The sequence below is a fragment of the Lipophrys pholis genome (assembly GCF_963383615.2).
Source record: "Lipophrys pholis genome assembly, chromosome: 3".
NCBI lineage: Eukaryota > Metazoa > Chordata > Actinopteri > Blenniiformes > Blenniidae > Lipophrys > Lipophrys pholis.
The window spans coordinates 1146345-1170653 of record NC_137627.1 but is presented as its reverse complement, the minus strand read 5'-3'; the positions used below and the strand labels follow the sequence as shown (position 1 = coordinate 1170653).

Below are 24309 nucleotides of genomic sequence, written 5' to 3'. Positions count from 1 at the left end.
ATGGCTTTGTTGGAGCTGATGAACGATTACAGTGGGATCCCGCTGCACTCTGTAATGAGGCTTCACATCACTGAAACTCATTAAAATTTCATCGGAGTGGAGGAGTGGGTGTAGAAGACAGGGGCGGCACATCATCCCCGAAACACAAAGAGTCCACATCTGCTCCGGCTGAGGGAACGTTGTGGGAGTGCAGGAGTAAACAAAAGAAAAACAAGAAGAGGCTCATCAGCTCCAGCAGAGTCTGGATCTTCAGGATGTGCTGGACGACGTGACGCTCCGCCATCTCAGGTGGACCCACGCCACAAAGCCCCCATACCTGCTGTCAGCAGGTGGATACCGGACTCACTAATGACCTGGTCCAGGTCTGGAACCTGCTGGGACTCCTGCACCCACCTTGCAGTCCTTCTGGTACTTGCTCCACACCTCTCTGCTGAGCCCCCCCGACGCCTCGCAGGGTCTGTCCGGTGGCACGATGTTGTGGTTGACCAGACCCGACAGGTGAGTGCGCACAGTGGACAGGTGTCGGCAGTAGGCCAGCCCTGATGGACAGATGAGACAGGAAGTCAGGACAGGTGTCTTCAGAGAGACACAAAGGTTTACTGAACATCCCCCGAAAGATGCACGGCCTGCAGAGAACACTTCAGTACTGCAGGTACAGACCAGACTGTAGCTCAGACAGGTGGATGCTTTCTGGTCAGAGAAATCGTCAGTCTTGTACTCTGGTTGCACAATATATTGCACATTTAGTTTTTTTTCTTTATCAAATTACACAAGATACTGACCGACTTAACTGTGTTTCGTTATGTTTCAATGTGTGATTCATTCACAAAGCATGTGGATTGACTAATAAATGAAATTTGAATAACAGATGTTCCTAATTATTTTATATTTTGTGGCTCCGAGTCAAAACAAAAATCAAAGGGAAACTGTCGAAGACAACAAAATGGCAAGAAACAAAAAACTGGCAAGGGAGCAAGAGAAACACCACAGTCATTTTAGCACTAAGATATTTATTATGAATGCACCAATACTATTTTTTAAAAGACGAATTTCTGGGACACATTTTGAGTATTCTTCTGTCAATTATAAAGTAGTGGAGCTTAAAATCTGTTGGGTGTCAAACATATGGAATGGGGTCCATCAGAGAGTCTCATCCAGCCAAGACCGGAGTGGAATTCCTCAATGAAAGTACCTATATTCTGGGATTTTAAGAGAGGCTGCATCTCTGAAGCCTTACAGTGGCGTATCATCAGCATAAAGCCACACTGTGTGAGGAAATATGCAAAAACATGCAAGAAAGCTGTAAAGAGCTTATTTTTTTCTGTAAATATAAACTTGTTTGGGTTTTAAAAGAAGTCATTCACCTTTTACCACTAGTGGCCTTTAATAAGTTTTGGATTTATTCACATGAGAATTCTACCCAGAACAAACATGTTTTCACGTGTCTGCTTTCTCTACGAATTCACAGAAGATTCTTCTCTGTGGGAAATGTGGAGGGAGTACTCACATCCATAGAAGGCTCTGGAGACGATCTGCCTCTTCATGTTCTGGCAGAGCATCTTGAGAGGAACTCTGAGGAAGATTAAAGATCACCAGTTATCTTCACTGGAAGTTGCAGTTCAGTACTTCGATCACTGAACAGCGGGTACTTTGGTCATTTTTCAGAAAAAAAATGTCAGAAATGGAATATATTGAAAGTAGCGATGCACCGATACCGATACCAGTAACAAGTCCGATACTGCATGAGTACTTAGTACTCCGCAGCAGGTAGACAAGAGAGTTGGGCGATGTCCGCGGTTTAGAGATTATTAAACATCAATGAGATTGACAGTAAGACAGACTGTAAATTATGGTCTGCCAGAATATCCAGCGCGCTCGGTTCCACGGGGCAGAGATAGATTCTCATCGCTGCTCTATGCATTACTGTAGTAGCTTGCAGGTGCATTAGGTCTTATGATATTTAATCACTCGTATTAAGAATCGGTACCGGCAAGCGGCTAAAGGTCCTTTAAAACAGTGATATCGGCGCATCTCTTCTTGAAAGGATTAAATTCTACACGGAGTGACTGTAAGTAACTAAAAGTCGAAGCAGTTCCTGTTCTCAGTGAGTTACTTAGTCTAGTTACCAACTGGACAAGAAAGCCCCACGTTCATTTAAAAACTTTTTTTTTAAGCTATCCGTAATAAAACAATGGAGTTAAGCAATAAAACAACTGGTTTCTAAGAATATCTGCATTTCTAATTATTTCTTGAAGGTTTTGGGGAGAAAACTGAGCACGAAACCAGGAAGGGACCCGTGTCACCAGGCTGAGGTGTGAACATCACGTCAGGTCTTGTACGTACGTGTGGATGTCGGCCGTGTCGTGGATGCAGGTGCAGCCGGCCGGGTAGTCGAAGGACAGGGCGGCGCCGGCGGCCGTGGAGCAGGACTGGCACAGGGAGTCGTGCGCGCCTCCTTCAGCTTGTTGCCATGACGACGGGCTTCCTCCAAAACCCTGCATCTCCATCATCTCCCCGTGGTCTGAGCAAGAGACAGCGCCAGTGAGAAGACAGTGGGGGGACGTCTCACAATGGACTCTGCTTTAATCTGACCCCCCCCACCACCCCCCCCCACCTCACCACCACCACCTTAATAAATGTTCCATATTATGACAGAGGCCCCTCAGCTCAACCAAAAATACATCTTCCCATGTATCACTGCGTGAATTCAGAACATTAAGAGATGAAGAGATGGATTGACACTCGCGTTACATGTGAGACTTGGAAAAACAAATGCAGAGAGGAAATTAAAGTGGAAGAGAGAGAGTGGGGGGGGGGTTTGAGGAAGTTGTTGGGGGGGGGGGGCAGGCAGAGAGGATGCAGGGGACGCCATGCTGGTCCGGTTCATTCGTAGGAGGAGGCAGAGGAGGCAGCCAGCCGAGGAGGACCCAAAAGAAGAAGAGGAAGGAGAGGGACAGGAGGTGAGGAGGACAGAGGGGGTGAAGACAGAGGAGAAGAGGACAGGGACGGTTGGGGGGGTGGGTGGGGGGGCGAGGTTCACGCTCAGGCCATGCAGGATGCAAAAACAAAAAGCCCAGAACAAAGACGAGAGACACTGAAGAGGATTCAGCTCAGAAACAAATGGACACAAGGACGAAAGGTTCACAGAAAGGAGGGGAAGGAAAGAAAAAAATCAGATCAAGTTCAACATTAAAGAAATGCTCTTCACCTTAATTCTTCAGGTTGGAGCTGATGACCTGTCATAAATATGAAGCTTTGCTCGTTCAATCACTCCCCAAAAAATCTGATTATGAACCAAAAAATAAAGAAAAAAGGAACAAAAATAAATAAAATGCTGGAGTGAGACCGAACGCTCGGCCTCCTTGGATTTTATTCTTATGTTTTTGGGCAAACCCCCCGCTCACACAAGGACTCCACGTCTCTACTACTGCGGAACCCCACAGGACCGGGATGAGGGGGGAGGAGGGGGGGTGGGGGGGTGGAGGAGGCGGAGGGGGGGGGGGGGGGGGGTTAGTGAAGAATTACAGTGAACAGCATCGCAGCAAACCACTGCACAGACAGAGGAGAGACGAGAGAAAAACCAAACAAATATGCAGAAACAAAGTCGTTCTTAAATTAATCGAACAAACAGAAAAGAATCAAGAACGGGTGCAAACTCCCCATGCAGAAACTGTCAAGCATGTTGCAAGTGAGAAATGAAAGGACGAAAATACGAGAATATAGAGAGAAATCAAAGGAGTGCAAAGAACACACAAAATCAAACTGTGATTCTTGGCCAGGACTCAACAATGAGGCAGCCACAACTGCAAATCCCACAACGCAAAGCAGCCAGAGAGCTCCCGACCTACAGGACGGCGGCAGGTCAACACGCCTTCCTAACGACCGGCACTCAATACAAGACAACCCAAACCAGGAACAATCCTTCACCTCTTCATAGAAGTAATAGATAAAAACAAACCTGAGGATATCACTCGATACCAACACAGAGAAAATGTCCAGCAGATGAAGGAACATTTCCTTTTAACTGCAGTTTTAATTCAAACTCCAGACTTTAATGTGTGTAGATTTGTACTGACAGATTTGTACAGTCTTATATTCGCCTCAAACAAAAGATTCGTTTTTGTCCTTCTTTATTCTCAATATAATGAAAAGGAAATCTCTAATTCACACAACATTTCAAGTGAAAATGCATCATTGTTGTATTTCAGGTTCAGTCTAATGCAGTACGAGCTGCATTAACTGGATTCTTCAGAGTATCTGTGAGAAAAAACAGTGTCTGAAATTCTGCACACGACTGCATTGAAAACCCAAACCCTGCGGTCCCGTGGTTCTTCCAGGTGGATCCTTCCAGAGCATCATTAGAAGAATTGTTTCAGAGTATAAAGAAATACTCACAACTCAAGCAGCTCAGAAAGTGAAGACATTTGTTTTCTGTAGGATTCAAACAGACAAAGCAAGGTTTCCGCTCTCAGGTTGATGAAATAATAATTAAAAATGTCGCCGTAACTCTTTCTCATGTGATGGAGACACTCTGTACTGGCTTGTAACGTGTGCTGCTCACAGCTGTTCCACAGATATGAGTGTGGATGAAGAAGAACCCGGAGACACCAACGTCTTCAGGGCATGAAGTGGCGTCTCTTTTACATGACGACAGCTTGAAGCTAAACTCCTGGTGTGTTTTATAGGTCTGTTTACATGACAACGCTGCTCAGAGCCTCGGAAAACTGCACATGAATCGTTCTACTGCTCATGGATGAATAGAGGGACAATAACAACAAGGTTTTCCTCCAGAGTGTCAGGACTCCAGAGTCTCCTGGACTTGGTCGTTTTATAGTCGACAGTCTCCATAAGAACAATCCAACTTCCTCATCTGTCCATACAAACATCCATGTTCTCCCATTCCTAATGATTACAGCGTATAATGTGTGTGTGTGTGGTTTCATTACAAAAAACAAACAGCAGCGCCCACTAGTGGAGATACCTGAAAACTACATTGTTTTTGCCGTGTAAATGAAGATTTCTAAATGTTGCTGTGTAAACAGGAAACCTTTCTGAAACAAAAATGCAAAATCGATGCGTTTCTACTTGAAATGTGGTGTAAATGGAGGCGGAGATAGTGAGGAGAACTATTTTGTTCTATTCACCGCACGCTTTATTCATCCTCATTCGGGTGCTTTGTCCTCTTTTGGCATCCCGTCTGGAATTTCAAGGTTTTTCAGGGGACAATAAGCATGTATTAAAATCAAAAGGCACTTTGCACCGAGTACTACGGTAAAACTTTGTATATGGTGGTAAATGCATCATCAAAATAAAATTCCGTTATTCCGTTATGTTAATTAACTTAAGTTAATGTTTTACTTTGCAAAGAGGAATGAAAGACCGACGTTCATGCTTCTTACATTAAAAATAATAATGGCTTGGATTGCTGACTCAGCGCGCGTCCAGAGACCATGGTTCATCCACACCAGCCCCTCCAGTGATGCTAAGCTACGCTGTAGCCACAGCTGCCCTGGGGCTGCTGACAGAGGCATGGCGGCCATTTTGCACCAGCGGCCGGCCCCTCCGACCACCACCAACGTTCATACCCATTCATACGAGGCAATGTGGGTAAAGTGCCTTGCCCAAGGACACAACGACGATGACTTTTTCATAGAGTGGGATTTGAACCACCAACTCTCCGGTTATTGCACGACCGACTCGACCACTGAGCCACGATCGTACATCAAAACAACGAAAACGAAGAAGATTAATCGCCCCAGATAATGTGTTTCTTACTAAATTAGTAAGTTCTAATCCATATTGCTCTCACTCAAGCAATTTCTTGGATAACTACTCTTTACTTTTATTTGAATAATATTCTGCTAAAGTAAATTCACGGAGTACCGTACTCGCTGCACTACAAGTCACACATGAGCAGAAGTTAAAGCATTTTTAGTCTTCTTAGTAGGGACGCACCAATACCGATACCGATACCAACATACCGATACCGATACCGATATACCAATACCAACATTGGCCCGATGTCGCTCATTAGTTTCACTGTTCAGTGGCTTAAACAGCAGCAATGCTACACGCTAAACATGATGAAAGTATGACTGATACTCATTAACGAGCTGGAACGTGCGGCGGGACATAGGGAGTTTGGTACCTCGGTCTACAGTATGCATAGCGCAGTGCGTAGATAGACGCTACATACTGCCCTATATGTACTGTGGTAGAATACTTGTATGGTGCAGTCACATATCAATTCGGCTTAATTGCATTTAATGAATAATAAATACTTATATTGGTGATCTGTATCGGTAAGGAGCTAAAGGTGGGTACTCGTAGTTGTATTCATCCTTTAAAAAGCTGGTATCAGTGCATCCCCATTTCTTAGTTTCCTTCATCACAGTTTCTCATTCTGAACTCTTGATATTTGCTATTTTTACTGTAATTTCTGCGGCGGACATCTTTCATTGTGGACACATTTTTGTTGAGTAGAGTTTTCTTGCTCTGTATATATATATCTATATATATATATATAGATATATACATAGTATATATAGTCCATAGAGGATGGTAATTTTCTGGTTCTTTTACAGCTTTTCAGTTTGGTGTGAACACAGGCGACTGCTCACTGTTGTGTTTGACATAACGCACAGACAGGCACGCAGAAGAAGTGGGGGGAGGGGTGGGGGGGGGTCGGACGGACAGGGGGTGGGGGTGGGGGATGTGGGTGTGTTAAGGTGATAAAAACCTTTCATGACATTAGGGTCTGTGAGGTTCCGCGAGCAGATCATTGAGATCATAGCATGGAGCCTATCTTCCTCTTCCTCGTCATCGTCCAGCGACGGCGCGCGGCTGCCCGTGGTGTGGTGGTAGTTTATAGTGACTGCTCGCATCACAAGGGGGCAACAGAGAGCGCAGTTAGAGAACGAGCTCCCCGTGGAGGACTGTGGGAGAGACACACTGTACACACTACACACTGTACACACACTGTATGCATACTGTATGCATACTGTATACACGGTGTACACACTGTGCACACTCTACACACAGTACACTCACTGTATATACTGTACACTACAGGCACTACACATTGTACATATGTTATTTATTGTACACACACTGTATACACTGTGCACGCACGCGCACGCGCACGCGCACACGCACACACACGCACACGCACACGCACACACACAGCAGAGGCGTTGTGCAGGCCTGTTTACTCACTGGCGTCGTATCGATATCCCGGGTACACGATGCGGAAGACGTAGTCGGCGGCCGTCTGCTCGTCCCCGTTCCTGTCCTGCTCCATCAGCCTGGCAGAGCTGCTCCTCTTCCTCAGTTTGGGGAAGACCTTTCCCTGCAGGACACCAGCAGTCACAACAATGCCAGCTTTGGTCTCGATAGTAAAACACACACGTTTTTACTACATGTCGGACGGATTATTACAGTTCACCTGATGAGGACCAGAAAGAAACAACATTTTGCTCTGGCTTCCCTTCAGGATTCTTCTGTTAGTCTACAAATCTTTGGTTTCCATCGTTCTGGGCGTCACACACACACACATGCACTCCGCCTTGTCATTACCTTGCCTTTCTGGGACCATAAAGGAGGCTCGAGTTGCCCCCGGGGTAGTAAACCTGTTTCCAGGCAGGAAAGGAAGGCGAGCAGGTGCCCACCGGGGGGGAAGTGCAGGGGGGGCCGCTGGATCCCATCCTGACTGACCAGGACCAGGGTTCCACCACAATCCGCTGCAACATGGAAAATAAAAGAAACGACAACAAAAAAGAAAAACATACATTAAAGAAACAATTACACCAAATCCAAGAAATGTTGGTGTTTTATTCCGGGGGGGGGGGGGGGGGGGGGGGGGCTTACGTCGCTGGTGACAGTGGATGCAGACGATCTGGCGCAGAGGAACAGTCAGTGCATAGTCCCAGTAGATACTGAAAGAGCAGAGAAAAGGCACTTTAAGATAATAGGGGGCTACTATACTAATACTGGGGGCTCGGTTGTCGATCTGCACCTCTTCTCCAGGTCGCAGTCGCCCAGCGTCCCATTGATCAGCTGGTTGGGCGTCCACTTCAGGGTCAGGGTGTCTCCAGCTTGGTGAAGCGACAAGTAGCCCCGCAACACCTCCATGTCCTTCTTCTACCGGGAGAGAAAAGAGACTGAAGAACTCTGAAGCTGCATCCTTCATTCAAAACTCTTTATATGGCTTCCATGTGTAACTAATTAAAGTATTAATTACACCATTACATAATGGTGCTTTAACTTCTGTTACAGCCTTAAGAACGGTTGCTGAGCTCAGCTCATCACCTGTCAGTAGATGTCTGTGTCCCAATAAGGAAAAACAAGTATCAGTCAGTACGATGTACAGTTTTTCAATACCAAATACCAATATCTGGTCCGATAGTGCACGCAGTACTCGTGAACTCTCCTCGATAAAACATTATACACAAGTGTTACGCAACGTCATGCAACAGCAACGCCACCGGAAGTTTTGCATGAGAGATGTAAAGTTGATGTAAAGTACTAAAAATATCTCTTGTTTGAGTTTAATACGACTGAATGTGAGTTTTCCTTCGTCCGTACGAAGTCCCTACTGAAGATAATGCTGACGATTCACGATAGAAGACGGAGTACTCCATTCATCAGTATGTGCCTGGTGGGAGTCGAAGGTGGACTCATTAAACCGCCTGTGCAGCAGGGAGAAGGATCCCACCTCATAAAAATACTCCTCTTTACAGCGTATCGGCACAGCAGAGTACAAAGAGCCGTCTGTTGTTGCCGCATTCTTGTGGGATTCTCCAGCAAACACAGCCTCAGGGAAGTCAAGACTTCTGATGGAAAAACTTTATGTTCTCTCAAGTTTCTTCTAAGAATTTACATAAAGGCAAGTGGGAGTGCTCGGCGCCGAAGATAGAATCGGCAGAGTTCACTCGCTCAGATCTTCTGCTTCGTCGGTGGGCAGAGTCCAGCACATGGTTCAGAGAGTCCTACATCCTCATTATAAAGTCCTCACAACACTTTGCTGCACTACATGGAGATAATCTACAGTCGTAATCTGGCAGCAGCTGCAGTTTTACAAATCAACCGTGTCTCTGTGACGACTCAACACAACAGCATGAGTGACGTCACTGAAGACGTCCTGAAGCAGATATCTGAAGACTGCAGACTGTAAAGCACTCAACTGGTTTTCCATCGTATTGATCAGACAGCTTCTACTTGGTTCATGATGATAACGGCTCTTCAGCTCTGCAGACTAAAGTTAAACGTGGAGTCCCACAGGGCCCTGTCTTGGGTCCTGTACGCTTCACATTAGTCATGCTTTCTGTAGGGAGATTGTTCTGCAGATGACACACAAATCTGTTTACCAGTGAAACTGATCAACTTCTTAAACTAGAAGCTCGTCTTAAAAACACAACGACTGTATGAGGTGTAATTTTCTGCTTCTGAACTCAAATAAAACAGAAGTTATTATATTTGGCCCAAAACATCTGAGAGAGAAATTATGTAAAGATATAGTAACACTAGATGGTATTACTCTGACCTCCAGCAGGTCTGTGAGGAACCTGGAAGCCACTTGTGACCAGGATTCATCCTTCAACTCCCAAATTAAACAAATCTGCAGCTGGCATAATATTTCTAAAATCAGAAACATAAAGACTCAGAGAGACGGTGAAAAACTAATGGTGAAAAACTAATGGTGAAAAATTAATCCATGCATTCGGTCTACCTTCCAGAGAAGACTGTTGTAGTTCCCTATTATCAGCGTGTCCCATTAACTGCTTAAGAAGTCATCGGTTGATTCAAAATGCTGCAGCGAGGGTCCAGACAGGATCCACCAGGACAGATCACAAAATCAGCTTCCTGCTAAATCACAAATCAAATTTAAAGTTTTTCTTTTAACTTATAAGGCTTCTAACACCCGGGTTCCATCCAGAGCTGTTAGTCCCATATTGTCCAGCAGAACACTTTGTCCTCAGAGTGCTGCCCCCTGGAGTGAAATGAGGGGCAGAGCTCCGCCTCTGGTTCTGGTTCTGGTTCTGGAGGTTTCTTCCTGTTCAAACCTTTTCCTCTCCACTGTCTTTAATCCTCGTTCATGTGGAATTTGTTGTTTTTCTCTCTTAAAGTGCCTTGAAATGTGTTGATTTGGCTCTATAGAACTAGAATTGCACCCCCTAGTGTTGAGGAGTTGCTCCTCGACGTACCGGCTGCACCAGGACATTGTTTTTCCCGTAGAGAAGGTGCGTCCTGGAGTTCTGATGCAGAGACTCCACGTACTCCCTCGCCGACGCAGCAAACCTGTCGTCGGACATGCTGCCACTGGACTGCCTCTTCCGGATCTGCAGAAAAGAAACCATCTGGTCACGACGACGACCACGCACTCTGAGCCGTCAGTCCTGCCCGCCAGCGCACACATGACGAGAATCGACCCCTCACCCCCAGAGCAGGCCGGCGTCCGGCCGACACGTCCTGGCCCCGGTGGGCGCCGTGGATCCGGTGGCGCTGGACCAGCTCGTTGGCGGAGGGATCCGTCCAGAAATGGTCGGAGGTCTTGAGCTTGGTGTACTCCAGCGCACAGGGCCCCACTGAGGACACAGACCCAGACACAACCAGGGAGTCCACGTCAGATTTACATCGATTGGATTTCATTGTTTCCAGTTTTTCTGATTGATCACAAAATTGATGAAAATCAATGAGCGAACCGCTGCAACAATCTTTTCTCGGGTTCTTTTTATGTCCGAAGTTTTAAACGTCACTGAAACCCGTCCCGATGTGATCTACAGGTTCACCTGGGAATAATAATCAGCTTGGATTGAGATTAACTGCAGAAATCTGCTCTCGTGCCACTAGAGGGCGTTGTTCTTCCAATGTTTTACCTCATTTCAACCACGAGGATGAAGAAAACTTAATTATACACTTTACTGAAAAACTGCCATGTAAAAACACTTAAATCATGTTTTGACTTGTTTTAAATCACTGAAAAAATAATCTAGTTGCAAGTAAAGTAAATATTCCACATGTTCAGCCTGGTCAGCTGTGGCGTCCATCATCACCATTATTTTTATCAGCTTTTTCTTTTTTGTTTTTTCTCTTTTCAGTGCTTGAGTGAAACAATAAAACACACATTCATTCATAGTTGCAGATATTGACACTGAAAACAGTAAAATCAGCTCTTTTTAATCATTTGTTCATCATGTATGTGCATTCCTAGTTTATTAGATATGAAATTCAGCAGGTTTTCATCGTCTATCTGACGTTTGCTTGTCATATTAATGTTTTAATATCAGTCTGATCTTTCATTTGTCTTATAACAGATTATTTAGTCTTTAAATTGACACTTTTACCAGTTTTCTAATTATGAGTTTCCCTTTGCCTCGTCACATTAACACATTATCTTCATAATTGATTAAAGTTCATTTGTTTATAAGATAAGTTCTGATGGACTCACCCAGTAAAGCTGCCAGGATGGGTCCGAACACAGAGTCATGCATCAGAGCTTCCCTCTCGTAGTATTTACTGCGGAGAAGAAAGCAGCACAAGTCAGAAAGTTGCGGCGTTATATGTTTAAAGTAAACGGCTTCATCCAGCAGAACCAAGGTTCTGTTGGACTGTGACGAGCATCCTTCTTCTCTCATGTCTTGAAGCACAAACAGGTAATCCACTCACCTGGAGTTATCCACGATGTACTGCACCATCCTGTCCAGGACCTTCTCGAACAGAGCCGTGCGCACCCAGATGTGCTTGATGGCCTGGGGGGAGAGCGGCTGGGGGGGCCGGCTGCTGGACGAGCCCTGCCTCCGCAGGGACTCGCTGCCCACGCTCTGGGCTCTCCTGTGCAGGACACAGCAGGGTTCTGGTAACTCAACACTCCACAGCACCGACCGGAGCAGAAGAGAATTCAACAGCCAGAAAATGAAACAAGCAGGAAAGTTTGGAAAAACTGGAAATCCAAAGAAAAACACCTGAAGTGAATCCACTGGATCATGTGACCAAGCTGGAAACTTGGACAAACACATTAAGATGATCTGATTAAAGGTGGAGTTACTCCGTCATGTGCACAGTGGTTAGTGCTCTCATCTCACAGTAAGAAGATCATGGGTCCACCTGTCCAGGTTCTGTATCTTCCTGTAGGAACTCACTGCTCGGCTTCGAGCACTTCACTTGTCCTGGACTTCCACCGAGGCAGCTAACATACACCAATACCTGCTTCTGACCAGCATGTGGCAGTGTTCTTCTGGCTGCAGTTCTGGTCTGTGTCAGTGTTTTTAAAAGATGCTCACAGGATGGTGTTCCAGTGAATGAACGTCACGAGACACGCTGAGGAGACGTCAGCTGGCTGAAGGGTTTTCTGAATGTTATGAGACTGATAGACCAGACTGAGTACCTCCTGTGTGTGTGTGTGTGTGTGTGTGTGTGTGTGTGTGTGTGTGTGTGTGTGTGTGTGTGTGTGTGTGTGTGTGTGTGTGTGTGTGTGTGTGTGTGTGTGTGTGTGTGTGTGTGTGTGTGTGTGTGTCAGCAGTCCCAGTCACGACGTTAGCTATCCGCAAGCGTCTGTGAAAAAGAGGGGTTTCAGCTAAGTCACGATTTTTGTGGTCCCCAACTGCTCTCAAGAAGAGTGTGAGTGTGTGTGTGTGTGTGTGTGTGTGTGTGTGTGTGTGTGTGTGTGTGTGTGTGTGTGTGTGTGTGAGAGTGTGTGTGTGTGTGTGTGTGTGTGTGTGTGCGTGTGTGTGTGTGTGTGCGTGTGAGCACCAGGATGACGTCAGACCAGCTGAGCTTGAAGAGAAGATTTCTAAGAGCCTCGGTGTTTCACACGAGCCTCTGATGTTACATCAGATTTGACACAAACCTTTATGTTCATGTGTTTTTTACCTTCGCTAATGAATGTTGGGGAAAAGACTGTTTTTATTAGTGCTGTTAAAAATAGCGCGTTAATTTAATTAATTGATTTGAAACATTTGATTTTACATAATTAAAGCAATTGTGTTTACTTCCGTTTTTTGTTTTTGTTTGTTTGTTTGTTGTTGTTTTTACTCCCTTACCGGAGCAGCATGCGTCACTTTGTTCATGTAGTAAGTTTAACACTTTGGTGGACCTGCACTCTAACAAAACCCAGACTTATGTTAGATGTTTTAATTAATTAATTAATTCATGTTTGTATTATTTTGCTGATCTTGGAGGGAAACAGTTTCATGCAAAGCTAAAAGGACGTTATAAGAATAGTTTTAATTCTGTGATTTTCCATCAATAAATATCCATTACAAGCTTCAGTCTTCAGTAAAAAAAAACAATGTGATTAAGCGCAATTAATTACAGAAAATTGTGCAATTAATTAGTTGTTTTTTTTAATTGATTGACGGCACAATTTTTTATCCATGTGTAGTTATTTATTTATTTATTTGTATGTATTTTACCAACTTTTCACAAAAACAACTCACCCAAATTGCATGAAATTTTCAGGGATGATTTGTCACCATCAAGGACCAATCCATTAGATTATGGGATGTTAACGGCTCACTGTTTCCAAATAATCCCAGAAAACTGTTAAACAATGTCCCATAGAAAGTGGACGAGAGAGGCACCTCTTGGAGGAGATCAGCGACTGTTGCCATGGAGACGTGCAGTGTTTCACAGTGATGTAGCTACCTGACAGGCTAGTTAGCATGGATGTGAGCTAACGGCTAATATGCTAGCAATGCTAACTCGGTTCTGCAAAGAAATGCGGCGTTGGCGAAGGTCTGCCCTCTACCGAGTGTAGCTCTAGTTTATATATGTTTAAGGTATTTTGCTGCGTGTTATAATGTAGTTATTGTGTTTGCACTCTGCTGTGTTTTCAACTAGAACTTTAAGTGCTTTAAGCCCTGTTTCCATGACAACGTTTCACGTGACAACACCTAATCCGCAAAATAAAAGTTGGGGCCGTTTCCACTGCAGCAGCGGACACAGAGACAACGATGTAGTTAGTCTGCCGGGCCACTGGAGGGCGCTGTTGCTTGATTTTGTTATGAAACTATACAGACGTGTGCAGAGAACAAAAGAATATAAACGTGAGGAAAAAGGAGAGAACCTGACATCCACATGGACTGATGAGGAACCGGATTCTATCAGGGAGAGTCTCAACTATTAAACTACTGATCTGGACCATAAAACTAGAATATAGACCGCGGGTCGTACCACTACGGGTCGTACCACTACGGGTCGTACCACTACGGGTCGTACCACTACGCGTCGTACCACTACGGGTCGTACCACTACGGGTCGTACCACTACGGGTCGTACCACTACGGGTCGTACCACTACGGGTCGTACCACTACGGGTCGTACCACTACACGGCCGCCATGTTTGTTTACAACCGGAGAGCAGGGGGGGGAGGGGGGGGGGGGGGGGAGGAGCAGTAACAGGCTCCGCCTCCATCAGTCTCTGCAGGAGGGATTAGGGCCATGAAAGAATCTTTCCACTTTGGGAGCCGGATTAAAGACTTTGCGGATACAGTGGATCAGAACACTGGTGTCGTGTAAACGGACCCCCCAAAAGTGAAGAAAGTTTTGCGGATACACTCGAATTCGTTGTCGTGTAAACGAGGCCTCAATTCGTGGGGTTCTTTTTTGCATGCATGCAGTATTTTTATTTCCCATTGCCCCTGAAGGCAACAGGCACACAGCCAACCCCAGGCAGCAGTCAACCATTTGACCAATGAGCAACAGACAAAGCAAAGCCGCCTATACTTTCAATGAATAGCGTCGCGACCCCCCATGAATCTTTGGTGAAGAGGAGGGGTTTCAGGTAAGTCATGATTACTGTGGTCTCCTATGTAACTGAAATGTAATATTGTGTCTGACGACTACTTTTTATCTCCTCCCCGCTGATCTTTTTCTGAACTGCGGATGTCAACAGAACCGATTCCAGCCGGATTGCATTTAGAGCCGACTGCTGAATATGAATGTGAGAGGGAATACGTCAGGCTGATTAACATCTGCAGGAGGCCGACTTCACATCTCCAGGCCGGTTCTCCTCGGATGATCTGCTGACATTTTCCATCGTTTTGCTTTGACGGCCGACAGACTGTTGAGTAAAGGATGGGGTTGGATCACGACTCCTCACGAGGCGGTTTCATTTCACTGCACTTCATGGAGCCAGAATACAATGTTGTGTTTTAACGGTGCATGTGCTGATATGTGTGTATGTTGATCACAAGCAGATGTGTGTGTACACAGATTTGAGTGTGTGAGGACATTTAGCTGCATGCAATGATGGACTTCCATCATTGCTTAAGCTTGTGCGATTAAAGGTTTGTGTCTGGATAACTGGATTTTGTACACCCGTTGTCCACATGACTGCATTTACAATTATATTTTTGTATCAGCACGTGTGCAGTGAAATTTCATTGTGCATAAAGAGATTTAGGCACAATCATGAGTTTGTAATATAATTTACACGTGTGTGGGTGAAGTGTATTTGTAATTTGTTCGTATGTAGGCAGAGTTGTTTTAGCAGTTTAATTTCCATTTTGTACTTAAATCTATTTTGAGTGTGTTTGAGAAAAAGTCAGCGTGTGCGATAACGTCTGGTCTCACTGACACGATCAATACGAGCATAATCAAGTGAGTACCTGCAGAGATCCACGTGTGCACAATAAAGATTTTATGTGTGGAATGAATCTGGTGTGTGAAGTCATAGATCAGAGTGCCATGGATATCATGTGGTCCTGCAGAGTAAAGGCCTCTTCATCCTCCATAAGAACAAGACGAAGGTTGGGCAGCGGGTCCTGTCGAACAAAATGACGTCATTTCCTTCTTCCAGCTCCTTCTGGCCGAACAAATTAGTTTGGGCTGTACCAACCGCCCTGGCCGAACTCTGTGGGAGCCGCACTGCCGTGTGCTGCTCATGCGTGTTCTAGTTCGCTCATGACTATCGATAATATTTTAATCATATTTAGCTTGTAACAGTGCTACTGTACGAGCGCCGCAGCTCGTTAAAATGTCGGAGTGCAGGCTGACGTGATGCACCTGAACGCATCACGAACAGCCGTCAGCTCCTGGAGTTAAAACTGGACTAACATGGCGCTCGGACAAAAACTTTTTTATAACTGAAACAGTTCAGAGAAATGTGTTTCTGAAAGCTCTGGAGGCCAGAATTAAACTGTGCAGTTGAAAAGTTTAAACGCTGCTTCACAGACTTGTGCCTGCTACGAGGGGGCGTGGCCTGCTGTGAGGGGGCGTGGCCTGCGAGTTCGGCAGCTACTTATCGGAGTATGAACAGTCCTGCCGAAAGAGCTTTTTTTTTCTGCTGCTGGCTGACGTCACTGCCCAATTTTCTTCTTGTTCTTATGGGTTCAGAAGGGAGGACGCAGGAGCCTTCAGCTTTGTGATTCACAGACTTTTGGGAGCGCCGTGCAATTTGTGTGGAAGTGATAAATTTGTTCGTAGGCAGATGAGTGCTCAGTGTCTCTGTGTATAGATCTGGGTAGAAAACCCCGCTCAGATATTCACATGACATGTTTCATTTGCCAAAACTACCGTGATCCAAGTGCACACGGGTCTTTCGAGTCACACAGATTGCCATAGAAATGCGGTTCTCATAGGTAGAAACGATTTCACAACACAAAGCACTGGATTTAAATCATTTGTCTGTTTCAATATTGTCACATCCATCGTAAGGACAGACGACCAAGTTGGATTATTTCAGTGACTTTCAACCACCGAGTCCCAGGAGAATATGGACTGGGACTCATGACACTCTGGAGGCCGCCATTGTTGTTGTTGTCCATCCTGAGTCCAACCTTTAGAGCCGTTTTCAGCGGCTCTGAGCACCGTTGGTGTGAAAACAGGCTCTTTACTAGGACATTAAGATTCCAAACCGAAGTGGTCTCAGGTCTGAACTGACTGATCATAAGAGCAATATTCCCCAGCAGGCGTGACAGCCGTGGACGAACGCAGATAATCTGCTGCTCTTCACCCTGAGAACCAGGAGACGGAAAGACACGAGCAGGAGGAGAGAAGCTGCTGCGATTCTAATTCATCAGGAAGCTGAAGACAGAAGCTCAGAAACAAAGACCGACATGAAGAGGAGGAGGAGGAAGAGTGTACACACACACACACACACACACACACACACACACACACACACACACACACACACACACACACACACACACACACACACACACACACACACACACACACACACACACACACACACACACACACACACACACACACACACACACACACACACACACACACACACACACACACACACACACACACACACACACACACACACACACACACACACTTCATGTCTTTCTCTGTCTCTCGTATCCCATCATGCTCTGGTTTTTTTTTTCCACGCCGCTGGTGGCACAAATCTCATTGTCATGGCAACCAGAGTATATGAGATGCAGCCCTGAAGTTGTATGACAGGCAATCGTGTGTGTGTGTGTGTTTATTTTGAGTTTGCATGAACGCACGTATGGCGGCAGCAGGGTGAGACTTGTGCAGAACCACGTTCACGCGCCATAATAGGCTTTAATGTTGTGTGCGCAGCGTCGGGGGAAATAAAGAGCAACGAGATGTGACGGAGGAGCGGCAGACGGCGCGCTGATAAGAAGACGGAGCGTCGAGCTCCGGGTGTAGCCACACGTTTGACTCCGCTAATTTACATCGCATCACACAGCGGCGACGCACTGGGCTGCATAAATTCTACTGTGTGTGTGTGTGTGTGTGTGTGTGTGTGTGTGTGTGTGTGTGTGTGTGTGTGTGTGTGTGTGTGTGTGTGTGTGTGTGTGTGTGTGTGTGTGTGTGTGTGTGTGTGAGAGACTCATGGTAGCCATGCGGCCTGGGCTAATGGACAATTAATGGGCTTGCAAACAGCTCAGCTCGAGCCAAAGTGCCTGCAGACAACGCAGTTTGTCATCCTCGGTGTGTGTGCACATACATCCTCACAAACAAGTGCACACACCTGCACACCTGCACACGGGCCCGAGGCTCATCACGGCGAGGACACAGCTTGCTGGGTGTCAGTCGTTGCTCAGCAGAGCAGGGCAGGTGATGAAGTGTTCAAGGAATCACAGGTACCTCAGTCAGTGAGGGATAGTACTTACTTAAAGGAGTAGAACAAGTATGAGTACTAAACTTTAGCTACCAGGTGATACCAAAACTTATTAAAAGCCTAATTCATACTCTAAAAGCAAATGATATGCGAAGGTTCTTGGTTACCAGAGAACGACCTTCGCAGAGCCTCTGCATTGACGTAGCGTCGTGCTACATGCTCCGCTATGCCTGCTGTAGACTGTAAACCCAGCTCGCTGTGTCCCGCCACACGTTTCTGCTCACCGTTAATGAGAATGTCAGTCATACTTGAATCATGCTTGGATTGTTGCATCACTGGTGTGTGAGCCTGGAATCGCTTTAGCATGTAGCATGTAGCATGACTAGGAGTAACATCCTCACCGTGCAGGTTCGAATGTCTCCAGTGATTAACTTGCTGGTGTTGTACCAAGTAGCTTCCGCATAATTTACATTCGGTCTCACAACTTCCTTCAAATGGTCATTCGTAATGTGACGAGGCAGATGTCAAATTACAGGCACTGATAATAAGGCAGAAACTAGAACAGCTGCATATGGACCGGTTTAAAATGTATTGTGTTTTTTGGGGGTTCTAATCAACGGAGTGGTGTTGTGAAGCTTGACACTCCAGATCAGTGATTCCAAACCTTTTTCTTGAGGGACACATATTTAAACTGCAGTGAGCCTGGGCCACCGGACGCCAACATCAAAATTTACACTTTCAAGTTTTCTTTCAGCCGTTTAGACGCAATGAAAATGTCTTTATCTTCACAAACCCAAACAATGACGACCAAGAAATGACCACTATTTTTAACAGTTTACTACCAAGAACCAGCAGACTGGAAACGCACAGCGCTGCTGCACTTCTTCAGCTTCTACGTCGTTGGTTAGAAGAAATCAGCTGGAAATAGTTTGGACTCTGCCTGCATGGTGACTTTAGTGTTACAGGAGGTGGAGAGCTCAGACTGGTCGACCCGCTCCACAACTATTGTTGGTTGTTTCTCTGTTAAACTGCCTTGAAATGACTGTGTTGTATTTGGCTCTACACAAATAAAGTTTATTGAATTGAATCAGAAGGAAGAAGCGCAGACTTCCCACCAACAGATGTTTTTTCTCTGATCTAATGACGTTTCTTAGCCGTACAAACCAGACTCAGATCACTGAGTCCACATGCTGACGTGCCACAGACACTTTTACTCTCTAGCTGATGCTAATTAGTCGTTCTGGTCTATAATCAAAGCTACACCACCGTTCTTATTATCCTCCGTCGCAAAGTGGGCCGAGAGGGAAAGGAGAGACTTTTCCACTCTCATTATAATGGACAAGTCACTCAATTTGTGCTAATTTAATTTGGAGCGCTGTGTCAGGTGCAGTCCCTGGTGGCCTCACAGAGCTGAAACCAAAAACCACCATTTAGTGAGCGCACAGTGAAACCGACTCTACCCCTACCCCCTTACCCTTGCCCCGGCCGGGGTCTGAATCTACCCCAATCAGTCTGTCCTATCCTTTCCTCTCCTCTATCCCCTCACCCCAACCGGCCAGCAGGAAGCCTCCACCTCTGACTCTGGTTCTGCAGGTTTCTTCCTGAGTTTTTCCTTCCCACCGTCGCTCATGTGGATTTGTTGGGTTTCTCTCTGTTAAAACCACCAAGAAAGAACTGTGTTGTATTTAGTGCTATATAAATAAAGTTGGATTGAATTGAATTGACTCGCCCCATAGAAAAGTGACCTACTGTATGTCTCCAGACCGTAATGCATGAAAATAATAAAAATGTACCTCTCATGTGTGTAATCTAAGTAATACACTTTTAGCATTGTTTAGACTTGAAATTTAATTTTAGGAATTAATAAAAAAAAAAAGCAGTGTATATTTCTATTTTGTATACACAGACTTTCTGTGCATGTGATAGAATTTAGTAGTGTCTTATTTTGAAATTATATTTATGAAAGGAAAGATCAAATAACACTCAAAAGCAGTGGCTTATGACATGTAACTAGTAATATGTCTATTAAACGTCTACATTAGAACATTCTTATTAGCAAAAGGTAAAGATTCATATCAGGGGTCAGAGTGTATACGACCCACGGTATTCTATATTCTGGGTGACCCACCTGGTGAGGTCGGCTTGCTGCTGGAGCTGCTCCTGTACTTTTCGACACACCTCACCCGCCGTCTCGTAGACTTTTCCCACCTTGGTGAAGAGGGCTGCGATCTTGTCGCTGCGGAGGAAGCCGGCTGCCCGTCTCTTCAGCTGGTGGCCCAGACAGGCCTCGATGGCAGCTGAAGACAAGAGGAGCAGGACTTTCACAGATGACCGGGTTGACATGTCATTTCAAACATGAGTGTGATTCACTGCCAGCAAACCTGGGATGTTGAAGTTCTATTGATCTACATTGGTTCTCGACCTTCAAACCACACAAAACACCACAGGCTGGACTCTAGTGCCTGGCTCGTGGGGACGCCTGGCTCATTATGGACCGGGGGACATTTTCTATGACGTCTTCAAATTGAAGTTAATGTGGTTGCATTGGGCTAATGTACCTGTTGTCCTCATGGTTTCTTTGTTTTTACACTAATTTCATAACCTTTTCCCAAAAGGAAGAAGGGATTGTGGTTATCTTCCATCCACCAGCCCCCTCCCCACTAAAACATCGGTTTTCTTTACCGCTCACACACTGAATGAGTCTTTTATGTCCCAATGAGCTGGACAAAAGAGGAACCTCCTTCCATGTCTACACAAACATCAGGATTCATTCCGACTGCAGGCTTTCTCAGAGATGTGCTAATGGACTTGTGTGTGGACATAATGTCATTAGTGAACACTTTGCTCGATGGCTCTTGTTCCACTGGAAGAATGACGGACGCTTATTAAATCCAGAATCGACGCAGTCACCTGAAATGAGATTTTCTGCAGAGTGGTACAACCGCCTGTGACACCCTTAAAATGCTTAAACGGGCCGGAGGTTGTAACTTTTGTGCAGCTGCTCCCCGAGCTCCCTCTTTTACTCCCACTTTATCTCTCCATTCATTACCAACGAAGCTGGGATCATATAAACTTTAATGATCTCTGAAATGTGTTCGGAGCAGAAGGGAAGTGAGGAAACTGCCGCAGAACCACCACTTGCTCAGAGGAGCTTTCACTTTCATTTGGAGCATTTAAGTTGAAGAACAAGTCGTCATATGAAGGAATTATGTCGATCCATTAACATGATTGCATAGAGGTAATGTGATTACACGCTCGTTCATCCAGACACTCATCTCCTGTTCACCATTCATAGATGCTGACGCCCATTCCAGCTAGATCACCAGGCACACACACTTACAGCCAATCTGGAGTGAGCAGATCACTCGACAAGCATGTAGTTGGATTGTGGGAGGAAGTCTTGGTTGTTGGATTAAACAGGGAGAGAACATGCAGCCCCAGCAGCCAAGAGGTTCGAATCCTCCACGCCACAAAGCGACACAAACCACTTCCTCACTGTGTGCTTGTGTATCTCCGGACGACTTCATCTCGGAGGCTGGTCCACTTGTGTTCCGACGGAACAAGACAGACGGAACTGAATTCACTCAATCAGAAAAGGCTGCAAAAAAGTGTCACAACTAAAATCTTACAAACTGTAAGTCACCATGGCAGTCTCCAGAGTGTCACGACTCCCAGTCTATATTCTCCTGACACTTGGTGCTTTTACACTTCATCATATGACAATCTGACATCAGTGATGTTTACAGTACATCATATTAATGCGCATGGTTTCATTCCAAAAACCAACCTGGCATGTTTACTACTTCCTTTCCAGCATTTCTGCAGTTTCGCTTTCAGAACGTGAAACTTTTCTGACACGAAAACGCAAAAACGATGTATTTTCAGTTGAACTGTTATCGTCTGAAGGAGGACTTGGTGCAAACAGCCAGGAAGACATTTGGCCACGTGGTCGTTGTCCAGATTTAAAGCAGTGGAACTCCATGTGATTGGCTAAATATGAGCTGCACAGAGCAAGGAAACACAATTTAACACGGTTCACTCAGTCTTTTGCGATTTGTATGTTCCAGACATTGATCCAAAAGCAATAAAGCAGCAATATCTTGTGCAGCCCTACTTCATGCTGCAAGCTTACATCTGTTCCAAACAGGGACCCCACGGGGGAAGATAACTGGGTGAATGATTCGGCTGAACTGCAGACAAGGCAGGAGAAATGCTGGTAAAACTCATTTTCTCTAGCTGTGACCCGTCCATTAGTAACTCCTGTGTTAATGCTCAGGCATGATGAGCTTTTCAGGAGATGATGGCGACACTGTGGGCTGGTTAGTCTGCTCAACAGAAAATTCACCTGGCACCCGCAGCTCTGCTTGATTTGGAATTACTCTGAATGAACAACTAATTTTTACAAGCTGAATAATGTGCCGACTGCTCCTGCACAAGACTTTGTTGATGCGACTTGCTCTGGGTTCATCATTTTAGCAGAAAAGCCCATCTGTTGGATGTAATTCATTCTTCCCAGGCCTCGGCGGCTGCCTGCCTGCTGTTTCCTCTGCAAGGTGAATCTGGGGATACGCTTAAAGTGGAATATAATGACCAACAACATAATCCCCGGTAAAGCTGGGAGAAACTGGTGCTTTATAGTGCAATAGTCGGCTTTTATTGCCGTTCTCGGAGCCGAGGAGGAGCCGAGAGAGGCTTGTGGTTGGAGCTCAAAAAGCTGCCTGTACAGGGTCTTAGTACTTAGTTAAAAAAGTATTGTCAGTCATGCTTTCGTGGTGTAAAATCTTGTTTCATCCCATTAGAAGCAGGAGGCTAAGATTAGCAGAAGTTTGAACCTGAGTGGATGGAAGAGTCATGCAGGGGAACGTTGAAACATGCTCACACACACATTAAAAGAAGAATCAGGCAAAGAGTCATTCTGCCTGCCTTCGCTCACCACCGGCCTGCTAATTCATGTTTTGGGTGTTTGTGGCTCGGATGAATCATCCAATCTCATCTATTATGCATAAGATTGCCTTCATTAAGGGGTTGAGAGAGAAAACATGCAGAAATAAATACTTTAATTTAGACGGTCTCAGGACTTTGTGGCAGCTGGCGGTGGTTTAAATAGAGAGTGAAGCAAAGCAGCAGTCAATCTGTAAAAGCCTGGAGGTTCCGGGGGCAAAACAATTGGAATCAATTCTTGAAATGAAGAAACAAACCAACCAAGACTTAAAAGTGATTAGCGTAACCTTTACAAAGACATGGCTCTTTGGGTGGTTCTGGCTGTTTGCTCAAACATTTCATCTGTTCTGGCAGAGTTTAGTAGAAAATAAAACTTTTGTTTGTATTTTGGGTGTAAAAAGCAAAAACACTGCCAAAGTCATTTGTAACCCTTCAGGATGAATGAAGAACATTTTTACTGTTGGACTTAAAGCCAAGAAGCGCCGACTGGAAACATGGGGCCAAGGATCACGAGCACAAATTACTCCCACTGAAACCTACAGAGTCTTAAATCTGCTTCCGGGCTTTATAAAACCGGCCACTCTGGGACACGGTGCCGATTATTGAAATACATAAAAAAGTCATCAGCGGTTACCTGGACCAGAGGAACAGAGGTGCACTGCAACATGCTTCACATCCATAATGATCTCACAGATTCTACAGTCGAGCATTCAGAGAGGCGACTGTCGACTGATCATGTTCTATGACATTCCTGCTCTAAATCTCCTAACAGCTCTGTGACGGCCTCCACCCCATCCAGGAAGAATGACGATGCCAGGAATGGCTAATTACCATTTCATCCCCTGGAGTCTGAGTCTATCATAATCTGTTGAAAACTATTTGCTGGCCTTGGAATATATTTGTGCTGACAGACTAAATGCAGACGAATCCTTGTGGTATAGTGACAGTTGGATCCGGTGCGTCTCCGCCGGGTTCATTAGCAGATCTAATGAAGACAAAACTAATTAGGTGGCACCACTCGTCTCCCATCCTTTCTGCTCCTGTCCTACCATGCTGCGTTTGCTCTCAGGCTGTTTCAACTCCCTCAATTTAGGCAGTTTCCGTCCCAACTATCTTTACCTTGAGGAGAATCAACCTGCTGGCAAGTCGCACTCATGGTCCCTGTGATTTGACTGACTTTGTCATGTTCTGCCTCCTGAAAGAAGTGGAGATTGAGCCTTCATGGTACCAAACACAGTCTCTCCCTCTGCCTCCCTGCCGAATCTCTGACAGTGGAATTAGACGTTGGTGGTCTGAGCCTCCTGCCTCTATCCGTCTGCAGC

The 24309-nt window shown here is 45.5% G+C and overlaps 1 protein-coding gene across 1 annotated transcript in view; it reads right to left on the bottom strand.

Moving 5' to 3' along the window:
- The window catches only part of sgsm2 (small G protein signaling modulator 2), a gene marked incomplete at both ends in the record, with an annotated part of 67355 nt that overhangs the window by 6263 nt on the left and 36783 nt on the right, over positions 1 to 24309 (bottom strand). Inside the window, 13 exons of the mRNA XM_080458945.1 lie at positions 394 to 539; positions 1508 to 1572; positions 2344 to 2521; positions 6740 to 6874; positions 7216 to 7348; positions 7576 to 7739; positions 7867 to 7934; positions 8015 to 8139; positions 10203 to 10337; positions 10435 to 10583; positions 11447 to 11514; positions 11665 to 11829; positions 20175 to 20343. Coding sequence (XP_080315071.1) covers positions 394 to 539; positions 1508 to 1572; positions 2344 to 2521; positions 6740 to 6874; positions 7216 to 7348; positions 7576 to 7739; positions 7867 to 7934; positions 8015 to 8139; positions 10203 to 10337; positions 10435 to 10583; positions 11447 to 11514; positions 11665 to 11829; positions 20175 to 20343 — 1700 coding nt within the window. The remainder of the gene's footprint in view (positions 1 to 393; positions 540 to 1507; positions 1573 to 2343; positions 2522 to 6739; positions 6875 to 7215; positions 7349 to 7575; positions 7740 to 7866; positions 7935 to 8014; positions 8140 to 10202; positions 10338 to 10434; positions 10584 to 11446; positions 11515 to 11664; positions 11830 to 20174; positions 20344 to 24309) is intronic.